The sequence below is a fragment of the Guillardia theta genome (assembly GCF_000315625.1).
Source record: "Guillardia theta CCMP2712 unplaced genomic scaffold GUITHscaffold_98, whole genome shotgun sequence".
Lineage (NCBI taxonomy): Eukaryota > Cryptophyceae > Pyrenomonadales > Geminigeraceae > Guillardia > Guillardia theta.
In genome coordinates this window covers 161,738-174,900 of record NW_005434576.1, presented here as the reverse complement: position 1 = coordinate 174,900, position 13,163 = coordinate 161,738, and the positions used below count along the sequence as shown (strand labels likewise).

General features: G+C 51.2%; 6 protein-coding genes across 6 annotated transcripts; 5 read left to right on the top strand and 1 right to left on the bottom strand.

Moving 5' to 3' along the window:
- Nucleotides 1-683: 683 nt before the first annotated feature.
- GUITHDRAFT_116641 (hypothetical protein) lies at nucleotides 684-1,108 on the top strand (the record flags this gene model as incomplete). The annotated part of the gene is made up of 3 exons (XM_005824149.1): nucleotides 684-734; nucleotides 904-960; nucleotides 1,007-1,108. The coding sequence occupies 3 exons, from the start codon at nucleotides 684-686 to the stop codon at nucleotides 1,106-1,108; spliced, it is 210 nt and encodes a 69-aa protein (XP_005824206.1).
- Nucleotides 1,109-2,115: 1,007 nt separating this feature from the next.
- On the top strand, nucleotides 2,116-2,879 carry GUITHDRAFT_89759 (hypothetical protein; the record flags this gene model as incomplete). Its single annotated transcript, XM_005824148.1, has 3 exons — nucleotides 2,116-2,264; nucleotides 2,386-2,620; nucleotides 2,787-2,879. 3 exons carry the CDS (start codon nucleotides 2,116-2,118, stop codon nucleotides 2,871-2,873), a joined length of 471 nt encoding a protein of 156 aa, XP_005824205.1. The 3' UTR covers nucleotides 2,874-2,879.
- A 20-nt stretch (nucleotides 2,880-2,899) lies between these two features.
- On the bottom strand, nucleotides 2,900-4,171 carry GUITHDRAFT_165542 (hypothetical protein; the record flags this gene model as incomplete). Its single annotated transcript, XM_005824147.1, has 1 exon — nucleotides 2,900-4,171. One exon carries the CDS (start codon nucleotides 4,169-4,171, stop codon nucleotides 3,116-3,118), a length of 1,056 nt encoding a protein of 351 aa, XP_005824204.1. The 3' UTR covers nucleotides 2,900-3,115.
- Nucleotides 4,172-6,652: 2,481 nt separating this feature from the next.
- Nucleotides 6,653-7,067, top strand: GUITHDRAFT_155027 (hypothetical protein). The gene has a single exon (XM_005824146.1). It carries the CDS (start codon nucleotides 6,714-6,716, stop codon nucleotides 6,999-7,001), a length of 288 nt encoding a protein of 95 aa, XP_005824203.1. The 5' UTR covers nucleotides 6,653-6,713; the 3' UTR covers nucleotides 7,002-7,067.
- Nucleotides 7,068-9,152: 2,085 nt separating this feature from the next.
- RPS27e (small subunit ribosomal protein S27e, cytoplasmic) lies at nucleotides 9,153-10,384 on the top strand. The gene is made up of 3 exons (XM_005824145.1): nucleotides 9,153-9,201; nucleotides 10,041-10,162; nucleotides 10,215-10,384. Exons 1-3 carry the CDS (start codon nucleotides 9,193-9,195, stop codon nucleotides 10,339-10,341), a joined length of 258 nt encoding a protein of 85 aa, XP_005824202.1. The 5' UTR covers nucleotides 9,153-9,192; the 3' UTR covers nucleotides 10,342-10,384.
- A 1,065-nt stretch (nucleotides 10,385-11,449) lies between these two features.
- On the top strand, nucleotides 11,450-12,587 carry GUITHDRAFT_116638 (hypothetical protein; the record flags this gene model as incomplete). Its single annotated transcript, XM_005824144.1, has 2 exons — nucleotides 11,450-12,326; nucleotides 12,487-12,587. The coding sequence occupies 2 exons, from the start codon at nucleotides 11,450-11,452 to the stop codon at nucleotides 12,585-12,587; spliced, it is 978 nt and encodes a 325-aa protein (XP_005824201.1).
- Between the last annotated feature and the right edge of the window lie 576 nt (nucleotides 12,588-13,163).

Here is a 13,163-nt window from a genome sequence, read left to right as displayed (position 1 = left end):
TCCGCCCACCATCCTTTCAAAGAGCCTGCTACTGGTAAGTTTCCTCTAGAACCACCAAGAGGAGCGAGCCATCACTTTCCCTCCTCCTCCTCCTCCTCCTCCTCCTCCTCCTCCTCCTCCTCCTCCTCCTCCTCCTCCTCCTTCATCATCCTCCTCCTCCTCCTCCTCCTCCTCCTCCTCCTTCTCCTCTTCCTCCTCGTCCTCGTCCTCGTCCTCGTCCTCCTCCTCGTCCTCGTCCTCCTCCTCCTCCTCCTCCTCCTCCTCCTCCTTCGTCCTCCTCCTCCTCCTTCATCCTCCTCCTCCTCCTCCTCCTCCTCCTCCTGGCTCCATCATCGTCATTAGTGATTTGTTCTGGCAGGGCTTCCCAATGCAGACACATGGATTCTTTTCGACGAAAAACCCTCGGTCAACGAGCATAGTTTCAAGCTTGTAAGCATGACCACATGCCTTCTTGCGATGCTGCTGCTGCTGCTGATAACGATGACAACGACGGAGATGGATCATGATGATGATGATGATTACTGCGATGCTGCTGGTGGTGGTGATGGTGCTGATGGTGATGGTGGTGGTGATAGTGATAGTGATGGTGATGGTGGTGGTGATGGTGATGATAGCTTGCAAACTCTGTGGTGGCTCTCTGAGCTATCGATGATGTCTTCAATCTGACCTCTTCGCCTCTCAAGATGCCTGGAGATCGCAAGTTTGGCCTTGGCAAGCTCAACACTGCTGATGAAGTAAGCCGGACGTCCTTCCCACCCGCTTCGCTCCCCTGCCCTTCCTGGGCTTTCTGCCTTGGCCAGATCTTAACCTGCATGTGTCCCTCCCTCCCCTCTGCTGCGCTCTCCTGCTCATGATCCTCTTCTCTGACCCTCCTCTGCCCTCCTCCTGATCCTCCTCGACCAGATCCGCGTCATCCGCGATGGCCCCAGACTCTCTTTTCTCATCAACGGGAGGCAGCAGGTAACCAAGAGGCTCCTGCTCCTGCCGCTGGCTCATCGTGCAGCAGGGGCTGGCCTTCGATGATCTCCCTCCCAATGTTTATGCCTGCATCGGCCTCTACGGTCAGTGCCTGGGAGCGAAGATCGTCGGGCAGGGAGCGCTTCCTTGAGGCGGGAGCTGAGTGGAGGAGAGAGCAAACCCGGAGGATGCCGTGGGATAGTAGGCTCGGAGTACGAGTTTGGGAACAGCAGCCGCCGAGCGGCAAGGCTCAGTGACACTGAGACGCTACTAAGATCAGACAGGAGGAGGAGGACTGGGAAGAGGAGGAGGAGGAGGAGGAGCCTGAGTCAGTGCTGAGCGACATAGCCTAGCAGCCAACGACGGTAGTGAAGAAGCCCACCACCGTGGGTTTATTCATCTGAGCCTTGAGTTTCATGTCCCGCGACATCGTTGAGCCTAAAAGACTCCGGGGGCCTTCCGACGGGTGAGGCCCCGGCTGTCCGTCTGTATGGAACGGGCCCGGCCCTGCCTCTAACTCGAGACTCAGTCAGTGACCGCCGGTCTCAGTCACTCAGTACCGGGTTGTCGGACGCCGCACTGTTGTCCTGAGGCGGGTTTGGCTTGCAACTCTCCAAACTTCTCCACCCTGGAAATTTTTGTGAGTACCGGTACTTTGATACAAAATTTCACTTCTTGAGGAGGGTGGTGTCATGACCCCCACCTCCTCATCCACAGCGCTGAAAAGTTACAATGACAAGGACGAAGGCGAGGAGAGGGGAAGGAGGAGAGGAGGTGGAGGATGGGATCGTTGCCGACAATGATGAGGACGATGAATGGAAAGAGGAGAAGCAGAGGGAGAAGGAGAAGCAGAAAGAAGTAGCGTCGGAGTTCCGCGGGTATTTTGATGTAAGAGGACCAATTGATTCCGTGAAAGGAGGATGTAGGTTGGATGAGGCAGACTTCAGTGTAGTACAATGTCATTGACAATACGATGAGATTATTTGTATTCTCACTCCCTGACCTCCGTTTCTTTCTTACCTACTTCCGCTTGTTAAGCATCTGCCCTCCTTCTACCCGCAACTCGCTCCCATTATCCTGAGAATTTCTTGCTCTTGCTCTACAGGTACCATGTCAGGCGCGATCAAGCAGTTCGAGTCGCCAGAGATCAGCGAGACCATGGCGAAGATTTCAGACAAGCTTGTCTTGAGGGCGCTGGAGTCTTCCGATCATGAAAAGAGCTTCCTTCCTCTGCTCGCTCAGCTCACCAAAGCTCCTGAGATCCCCAAAGAGAGATGGAACGACATCTTCAACAAGATGCGCAGCAGGTGCGGATGTTGCAAGGGAGGGAGGAAGGAGGAGGAGAGCAGAGGAGGGCAGAGGAGATCGACGGAAGCGTATGGGGGGGATGTGGAGCGCAGGACGGGCCTGACTGGGTGTGCGCTGCAGCGGAAGCTACTTCACTGTGGTGGTGGAGAACACGGAGGAACGTCGGATAGTAGCGACTGCTACTCTCCTCACCGAGTACAAGTTCCTCAGAGGAGGGGGACTGGCTGGCCATATCGAAGACGTGGTAGTGGATGCTAGTCTGCGGGGGAAGAACGTGGGAGCTCGGCTGATGGCTGCGCTGCAAGACATCGGAAAAAAAGTCGGGTGCTACAAGGTTATCCTCGACTGTTCCGAGGTGAGAAGAGGGAAGAAGGACGGAGGAATAGAAGGAGCAGAGGCATTGAGGAGGGAGATAAGAAGTTGAGGTCGAGGAGGAGGAGGAGCAGATAACGAGGGATTGGCTTGCGGGAGGGAAATAGGGAGAGAGGCACAGGTAGAAGAAAGCTTTGACGGATTGGCAGGACAACGTCAAGTTCTACGAACGCTGTGGGTTTCAGAGGAAGGAAGTTCAGATGGCTGTCTATTTCCCTGAGAATGCGAAGCTGTAGAAACTGAAAGGCTTCTCGCTAATCTTCACAACACAACGAATATTCTTTACTGCATGGCTAACATTCAAGACAAGCTTGTTGAAACTCTTACCCACTGAGATACTCGCTGCTCACAAGCTTGCTGTGGTGGGGAGACAACCAAGACAAATCCCTTTGTATACCACAACACCTGCGCAAACTGTACATCTTACGAACTCAAAACATGAACTTTGGTCGATCACAGAGCGTACGGTCTAATCCCTTCAGCTCACGTCAGAATCCGACGTCGAGTAGCTGTCATCTCCAGCAGTGACGTCGAACTGGTCTTCCACCTTGCTCCTTCGGATCAAAAATTCTTTGGGCTGCTTGCGTCTAATCCTGGACCCATAAACAGCCCGAAACGTTGCCATCTCCTCTTCGGTAAGGAGAGACTCTCCTTCCCCGGTGTCAGAGTTCTCGTCGGCGTCGTCGATGAGATGAGAATCCTCTGAGCCACGTGCGAACATGCCATACATATCCTTCCATTTGGCATTCCATTCTTCCTTGGATAGCGACACCTCCTCTACCTTGCTGTCTATCAAAACAGCTTCTGTGATCTCTTCCTCGGCAGGTTTCTTGACATCCTCCTGCGAGGTTACCACTTCAGGTTCCACGCTTCGAGGAAGTTCAGCCTCGTCTTCAGACTTGGACTTCGCTCCAGTCCCTTGCCTGCTCAGTTCTTCGAGAAACTTTCTGCGTTGCTCCAGTTTCTCTTTTCGAATCTGCTTGTTGCCGTCGCTTTCTTTCTTCGAGTGCTTCGACTCCTCATTCACCTCCGTAACATGAACCACAGGTTGAACAACTGGTGGGGCCTTGACCAAGCTCGAACTTCCGCTGCGAGTCCCGGTAGACGATGACTTTGAGATGCCACTCGCAGGAGCGGTAGTCTTGGTCAAGGGCTGAAGGGTCTTAGCAATGGGCAAGGTTGTGGTAGCCGAGATCTTCGAAGTTGAGTGTGTAGAAGATTGCGAACCTGACAGACCCCTGTTCTGATTTCCCCAGCTAGACCCCGAGCCAGGATTCGTGGTCTGTCCACCTCTCGAACCGTTCACTGCCGGCCATGGCATGCTGCCCATGATCGGTCGTGGCCCTATGATGCCCTTGGAAGAACTTGTATTACGAGAGACTCCGTTGGAACCAGCCGAGCTGAGAATTCCTTCGCTAGATCCGTTCGAGAAGTCATTGTTCTTGTAGATTGATTCGATCGGAGGAGCTGTGATGTTGCTATTTGCAGTTCGACCTGCATTCAGCCAGCCAGATTTGAGATTAACACCGTCCATGGAAAGGCAACAATGGCAGTCGTGGCATAACACGCCTTACGACTCCCCCTTCCAGCACCGCCCACACCCAAAGGTTGGACGGTGATGGCAGGTTAATAGAGAGGACTTACAGCAAAACAAAATTCCAACGGTGCCTCCAATGCCAGTCAACTTTGTTCCAACAGAGGGTATCGAAGTAAACTTGTTTCAGAGGGCCGAGTGAGAGTTTTGGTGGGAGCCACAGAACTGGATTGATCCGATGATTTGGAAGAGGGTAAGAACCAAGATTTCAGTAGAGTTTAAGAACGCGCAAGATGGTGAGAGACAATAAGTAGTAGAAGAAGAACGGGGTGTCTTGTCAAAGAATAAAATTGAAATGCAGCAGAATTACACAAAGAGGAAAACAAGTAAGGGAAGAAGTTATAGACTGCAGTCCCAGTTCTGAATCAGCTCAACATCATTGAAACTCCGCTGAGACCAAATCCAAGTGCAAGCAAGTCTGACACCGTGCCAGAATAAGGCTGAAAGGGGACTCGAGAAAAGAGGGACTAAATTCAAACTTTTGACGCAATTACCGTGCCGTAAATCCACAATGAATACCAAAAAGTTATATCCAAAATTGAATGAAAGCAAACTGTTGAAGCTTTGCTCGATGTCCTTGAATTATCCCAGATTGCGCACAGACGCCCTTATCCTACCTCATGCTTTGATACCAATTCCGATTTCGCAATCTTCCCAACCAGCAATTCCTATACACCGTCCAGGCACACCGAGAGCTGCTTGTTTCAATCACCAAAGACTCGTCGAATTAATTATCTTTCCGTTTGTATCGCCACTATACAACGATGTATCGAGCTGCAACTCACCTTGCCCCACTACCTGCTATACCTCACACGCTCTGCGCTTTCACTTCCCTTGAACAACCAAGCTGAGCAAGGAAAGTATCTAGCTGTGTGTCTACGAACCAACTCACAGGTACAGATGTATCCTGCTGCTCTGCTCTGCTCTGTTCTCTGTTCTTCTGTCGCTTGGAACTAGCCGCTCGTTCGCCTTGTCTTCCTCGTCTCCTGCTCGTGGGGGAGGGAGGGGTGCCCGAGGCGAGGACTGTCTCGTAGACAGGGGGTGGGGGTGCTTTCCACGTGGGGTGGTGGATCATTCCAATGTCCAAGTGAAAGGGTAGTGCAAAGCAAGTTGTATATCCGTCGGGGTAGGGTTATTTGGATACCCCTCCTTTAACAGGTTGAGGAGTTTATGTTGTTATGTAACGACCATACTTCATTTCAGATAATATAGTAATCGATAAAAATTTCAGGTATGCCCCACAATATCCTTCAGACATATCCAATGAATAAGGGAGGTGGTGTTTGGGTACACATGAAAGTATCCCAGGGTGGTGATATTGAGGGTGGGGTGCAAAGGAATGGACCTGTTTAGAGTTGTACGGGTAATGCCTTGGCCCTCTGAGGTGGGGTAGGGGTGCTCACCCCTACCTTGAGGCCTCAGAGCAAGCATCCAGGTATCCTCTATGCGTAAATTTCATATTGAAAAACTTAAAGAAAATCATCAGTAGGACCACCAGGGTCGGTGAAATGTTGGCTTCTCTGGTTCCAATCGATGGGGGTGGGACCCAAGACCAAAGGAAGTAGTGAAGAAGGTCCAATATCAGTCCAATGGTCCTCTCTTACCCCTTTTTGATTAATGGCTGAATAGAGTTATCTTTGAGGTATCCATAGGTAGCCATCTGATGTCAATTGAGGCTTTTTGTACGGGGGTATTGGTGGAAGGGGGTAGTACTGCATGAATACCAAAGACGGGGTAGGGTGATCCATCATCTCCTCTGCGGCCTCTCCTGCGTGCGGCTTCAGGCCAACCCCTCCAAAATCCAGTCATACCTACCCCACCCCCATCGATCCACTACCCCTTGGGATGATAACCCCATCTGAGTGTCGATATTTCGAGTAATACCACCCTTTACCCCCAATTTGAACGAGAATTGTGATGGTGATCGAACACCCAGGTAGGTACCCCCTCTTGCATTTAGTACCCCTATGGTTCTCGTTTGCTGCTGGTGAATTTCGAGGATCACCCCCCTTTTCCTATCTTCAACTACCCCTCCCTTGACGTTGACCCTCGTGGAAGCGAGAAGGGGACGAAACGTTACATAAACGTTACTTTCACCCTTCGGAGCGACTCGGAGGAGCACGGTCCGGGGGTTGGGGTGCGGCCCTTTGAGTAAAGAAATTGTACTGCAGGGGCCGGGGATCCTTCAGAAACGGGTCGTTTCGAGGACTTCTGGATCTTTCGAAATCTGAAAGCACTTCTTTTGACTTCCCCGGGCATGACGGGCCATGATTCCCCTGCTTTCCCAACCTTCTCGTTCTTGAAGTTTCAAACACAACCCTCCCGCAGCATCTCAGCACCTTACACCCAGCCACACCCTCCCACGCCCTGATCCTCCTCCCCGCTCTAGCGCTATCCTTCCTTGCATTCGTCGACCTTATAGCACTTGATACCGTTCTCTTCCACTGTCTTCTTATTCGCTCCTCTTTGAATTTGAACCAACATGCCCTCATACAGTTCAAGCGATCAAATGGCCGATGAGAAGTGCTCCTGTCACTGGGTTACACCAAACAATTCAGATCATTCCCTTGGGCTCGTTGATCAAGTCCGAGAGCTTACACTCAGCAACACAAATGCTAAATCAGAGAAGGATTTTGTTGAAACCAGCATTCGTTTCAACTACCTCCGTACGTTGTGGGAGAAGGAATTTTGTGCAAGTGGACCACATGATACCATCCACTTCGATGGAAATGTTACTCCAGAGCTTGCCAAATATCTCAATCTTTGGTGATGTAAAACTAGCTGTAATTAACTCTACCTTGTGATATATTGTGTACAAATGAATTTTGCAAAATATACCTTTCCGTGGTGTAAACCCTGATCACAGCATCATTGTTCTCTTAGAACATCAGAGAGGACAAATAAAATTGCACAGGACAGAGTGATGAAATCGAAAGTGATCATGGGCATAGTTGGAGGAGACCATTATGCAGGGGAAACTACTGCAACTCCGCAATAAAACAAGACCGTTAGACAAAGAAAATGATTGTCAAGGTAAAGAGAACCCGAAAAGAAGCCCTCCACAAGTCTATATTTTTGTTTTACAAGAGAAGATACGGACATGTGTGCGTGTTATAGCAAGGGTCGGGTTTGATTGTAACACACCTCGGAATCAATGAACAATGATTGAAATGAAAAAAAAATCGATGGCGCTCGGGCACATTGGTGCATCAGGGACATCGATCATATTCTTGGAATCTATTTATTTTGGACTACCAAATATTTAACAACTTGTCTAGTAAGTTCTGATCCATTTCTTCCAAATTGCTGAGTTTCTGTACACTTTCCTTCAAATTGGTGAAGTTCTGAGCACTTTGGGCTTTCTTCATATTAAACGACGGAACCCTGATATCAGCGCAAAGTATTTGACGGTTTGGTAAGGATTCGCAGTCGGAGTTGCTGGGACTGAAAATAGAATCTTCTTCGGAGAGCTGCATGGATGCTTGGATGTGAAAACTGAGATGTATGTAGCAAATTCCAATCGAAGACGGTCAAGGGATATAGTTGAGTGAGAAAGAAGCCAAATGAGCAATCAGGGAAGGAAAGAAAGAGAATTTCAATGGGGTCTGGATAGCGATAAGGTTTGTAATTAGTAAGCGCGCGTGTGGGTTTGAGGAGGAGAACGTCGATGAGGCAACACGGGAGACGACGGAATTAAAAACTCCTGGTGTTGTAGAGAGTCCTTCGAGACTCACGGAGGGATCGTCCGCCGATTACCGAAATCAACTCTTTTGGAGTGATATCTTCGCCTCCTCAGATACAGTTAAATTATAGATCACCCCTTTGTAGTTGAAAACAAGTCTTTTGGATAACAGATGGCCTCAACAGATCCGTGGATCATCAACACTCACCGTTTCACTTTACCTGGAATGGCATCTGTGAATGATCCAGTACCTCCCCTCCATTTGCCCTCAGAACTACCCCACCCTTTCTCCTTGCGACTCCTCCGTACGTGCCCTAGAGCCGGCAGGCTCAACTTGGCAAAGTTCCAAGTTCCGAAGTTCACAATGATGGAGGGTATCGTAGTACCCGGCCGCGCGGCGTACGGTACGGTACCAGGCGCGGCCCGGCGCGGCCCGGGTGACGGTCGGCGACCGTGAGACTCAGGCCTTGCAGTGCCGGACTCGTACGGTACGGCCGGGGCCCGGCCGGCCCTGCCAGTGGCGGCGGCGACCGGGCGGCCGCCCGGGCCGGCGGCGGGGCCGGAACCGTGCCGGCCCGGCCGCCGGTGATCCGATCCCAGTCCCGGGCCGCCCGGCGCCGGGCCGCTCAGCACCGGGCGGGCGGCGCGGCCCAACAGGCTCAGCGCCGTGGGCCACAGTGACTCTGGCAGCGCGGCGAGTTTAATAATTCAGTCACGGAGGATGCGGACCCGGCGCAGCCGGCGGCGTGGCGGCCCGGCCCCCGCCCCCGGCCGGGGGGGCGGGCCGCCACAGTGGCCGCACAGCCTGGCCAGCCTGTGATTAAGTTTTGAAGTTTGGCTGGAGGGGTTCGGCGTCAAACTTTCAAGGCGACAGAAGTTACTGAAGTTTCTTCTCGCCCCTCGAGTGTGGTACCCCATAGGGTCATGGTCTGAAATAAGGAGGGTGATCAAATTGGGGTAGGTAGGTAAGAAAAATAGGTGGGGTGGTAACGAATTGTCTACAGTGGTTGGTCCATTGGTCCAGATAGAGGGGGTGGTGAATTTGACTATTTATGGTGGGGTACTCCAGTTCTATGGTGAAACTAGAGGTGGGTGATCGTGGACAACGAATAATCAGGGTGGGTCATGAAAACGGTGGGGTCTATGGAGGGATTAGGAGGGGTGGGGAGACGAAAAGGTAGGGTAGTGTAAGGATGTGAGGGGGGTGAGGGGTAGTGTTTCTTTTTTTTCAGAGCACGAGGAGCAGGAGAGCAGCCTCGCAGCCAAGCAGCCTGCCGCCATGCCGTATGTAAGAGACGCCGCCGCCATGATAAGACCAGCCCTGATGAATGCTGATTGTTCTCTGAAACATTTGAACCTGTGTTGTCAGATTTGTGTGTTTGTTTGAGGTTGAGAGCTTGTTTCAAACAGCAGATGTTGACACTCGAGCTATTTTGAGTTGCAGCAGGAAAATGTGCTTGACACAGGGTTTTTTTCAAGTGTCGTGGCTTCATGTTACTTAACTTTCATATCCTGTGAAGTTTCAATATGTGTAGCTCACAGCTAATGTGCTTCCTGTGCAAATTCTGTCCTGTGAAGATCAATTTGTGAGCAATGAAATCGACATGATTACGTGTCATTGTACTTGTCCAGTACCAGTGGGGAGCATTACGGAGATCAAAGGATTGACTTGTTTTTGCTCAATTCTTTTTTCTCCTGTGCACGGAAGACAAATCATGGCTGATTTGATTGGTTCTGTGAACAGCCAGTGTTGAGGTGTGAAAGGCTGTCTTGGTTTTGATTAACGTCAGTTTGATCACTTGAAAGTCTGTGTGTAAGTGAGTCGTATATAGACGATAATTAATATGATATTCTTTCATGTTCTTTGTGTCGTGTTGGAAGAGGACAGATCCCATATTTAGGATCGGATGTTGTCAATGAAGGGGCTTCTTGAAACTTCGTTATGTTTGTTGTGGAGATTTTTTTCAGACAGCAGCTGAAGGAGATATTGATCATTGGCATGTTATGGCTGTCATGTCTATTTTTCTTTGCTTCTTTTGGTCACTTGCGGATGTATCTTGTCTTGCTCTCACAAATCCCAGCTGTGCTTGTGGTATTTCAACAGTCAACTGACTCGTTCGGTAACAGATTGAGGACGATCTGCTTCACCCTAATCCAGCTGCCGAGAAGCGTAAACACAAGCTCAAGAGGCTTGTACCAACTCCTAACAGCTTTTTCATGGATGTGAAGTGTCCGGGATGCTTTAACATGTGAGATCCTCTCAGTAGTGCATTGTCGGTCATTGACATGTCTCCTCTGCAGTACCACTGTATTCAGCCATGCTCAGTCTGTGGTTTTGTGCGGAAATTGCAATCAGGTTTTGTGTCAGCCTACTGGCGGAAAGGCACGTCTTATGGAGGGTTGCTCATTTAGGAAGAAAGTCGAGTAATCATTTGTAGATGATATAAAGCATGCGTGAAATGGTTGCAAAACGACGGTGGAGCTTGTTGTAATGTTGGTTTCTGTGAGATTTTGTTTTCTCCACCGCACTTACACAAGTTTAAATACATCGTTTTGAACTGCAGTCTGCTTGCACATTGTTCGCATCCCGCGCTATATCGCTACGCCACATCCCTTGCCATATGGACAACACAGTTGGACTTGACTCTACATGCCAGCAACAGCATAGCAAACTAGTGACAGCCCTTCCTCCATGTTTTCTGATTACCTTCAGCACTGTATCGTCTTCCTTCTCTTCGCTCTCTCCTCGTCTTCCTCCCCTTCTCTCCCCTCCTCCTTCTCCCGTCCTCCATTCGTGATTTCACCTATCAAACTTGTGATGCTATCGATGTACAACATTAAGAGTGTCCATGGCGGTTACATTGTGGGGTTCCCGGGGGTGGGTTGAAGACAAGGGTGGGTCACGGGTTTCAAGCTACTAAAGTACCGGTACCTTTGTTTGTCCAATAGTGTATCAGAAGAGGGTATGTCATCATAGTTGGTATACTGGAGGGGTACTACCATACACAAAGAGGTACGGGGGTACAAGCAGGGTCGCCATGGTCGCGTTACTTGTTACCATCGCGGTAGAGGACAAGAACAGAAGAGAGGAAGTAGAGCGAGGAGGAAGGGCAGGGAGAGGACGGAGTGATGAGAGGAGGTTGATCGACGCACCTTACTTTGACCGGAGGGAGGAGGACAGGAGAAGGCAAGCGAGGCGAGAGATCGAGAGGAACATGGAAACGAGTATCAGGCATCAAGAGGACATGAGTAGAATGGAGATGAGAGAAGAGGAAAGGAGGAGAACGATGGTGAGGAAGCAACCTTGCTGTGATGAAGAGCTGGTGGCATGGAGACGGAGTGAGCGAGGGAGGCAGAACAGCACAGGAATGCTGACGAACGGAACATCCCGAGGAGGTCGAGGGGAAGGAAGGAAGGAGGGGGCCACACAGCACAAGCGGCGGGTGGAGGAGGAGGCTGGCGTAAGAGGGTGGGAGCCTCAGGCAGGAAGGCGAGAGGCCCGCCAGGAAGCATTCAACGAGCATGGGACAGAGTCCATGACAGCAACGCAGCTGCATGCAGGGAGATACGTACACGACGAAGACCAGAGGAGGAGAGGAGAAGAGGAGACAGACGCGCGTGACCGCAGAGGTCGAGGAGGGACGGAGGGTCATGGTCCACAGGGCAGGGAAGCGTCGCAAGGATCAGACCTGAGCATCAGTGGAGACGAGGTGGGAGGAGCAAGCTTCGAGGTTTCACCGCGCTCCTTCATTGACCTCGAGGCCTTTGCCAACGTCGGGGAGCAGCCGCTTCCGTCCGACGCTGCTCGTGTGTCTAAGGAGGAAGCCGATGCTGCGAGAGCCGTCGGAGAGCTCAAGGTCAGCGCTGACAAGATCATCGCGTTCCTCCTCAACGAGAACCGCTCTCTCTCCCAGCAGCTCGTCGCCTCCCAGCAGCACAACCAGCGCCTGAGCGTCGAGAGGGAGGAAGCGGCTCGAGCCCTGGGCTCCATGAGCGACAAGTTCGGCAGGAGCTTGAGGGCGCTGGAGGAGACGCTGGCCTGCCTCAACAACGCCTTCGACTTTGTGGACCTCGAGAGGATCGGGGAGTATAAGGAGACGTGCGGGATCGTAGAGCACAAGTCTGTTCAGGTTGACATGCTGACCGAAGCTCGAGGATCAGCGTCGTCACGCAAGGAAGCTGTGGTCTTGTCCCCTCGGTATCAGGACGTTGACATGATCTTGGACAAGACGAGGAGCTTTCTTGAGGATTTCGACAAGAGGACGTCCGAGCTGCGATCTGCGTCCTCGTCTCCCGCCAAGAAGGTGAAGAAAGTGAAACACCAACATGCGGGTGAAGACTGGCTCGAGAGGAGCTTTGGCTCCGAAGGCTTCATGCGCGAAAGCGACATCTACCCCAGCTTCGACTCGGCAGGTACAATACTAATGTTGTTGTTGAATTGCTTTCTCTTCATGTTGTTCTCTGAATTTTCCTTTCTGTATTTCTTCTCTTCTCTTCTCCTTTCTGTATTTCTTCTCTTCTCGTCTTTTTTCTTGTTTTTCTTTTCACTTGTCTCACATTTCTATCATATCAGATCATCAAAGTTTACCCAAGAGATACACCACCAACGAGATGCTGATATTCCGTCGTTTTCTTAAGGCGAAGAAAGATTTGATGCTACATGGATGGGAGTAGCCCCTTTAATTTAGTCCTTCACCTCTCAACTTCTTAGCTCATAAATGCTCCTAGTACATCCTCTCCTCTCCTCTCCTCTCCTCTCCTCTCTTTTCCTCTCCTCCGCTCCTGTCCTGTCCTGTCATGTCCTGTCCTGTCCTGTCCTGTCATGTCCTGTCCTGTCCTGTTTTGTCCGCTCCGCTCCTCTCCTCTCCTCCTCTACTTCTTCATCCCCAAAGTCGGACAGTCTTGTCAACACTGCATGAGAGCGTCCAGGGTAGTTGGGGATGAGGACGAGCTTGAACAACTCTGCGAGAATGTTACATCCTCATTCGCCACAGAATCTCCACTCCAAACCCTTCATACCCCTCTCCCTCCCCGTCCCTCCTCTCTCTCTCTCTCTCTCTCTCCCTCTCCTTCCCCCTCTCCCTTCCCCCCCCCCTCCCCTCTCCCTACCTGTCCTCGTGCCCTGTGAGGATCGCGGCGACACTGCCGTCAACAACGTCTACAAACGCGATGGTTCCTGGGTGAAAATGAGGAGCCTGACGAGAAGAAGAGAGGGAGAAGGAAAGAGAAATAGGAAGGAAGAGCAAGAGC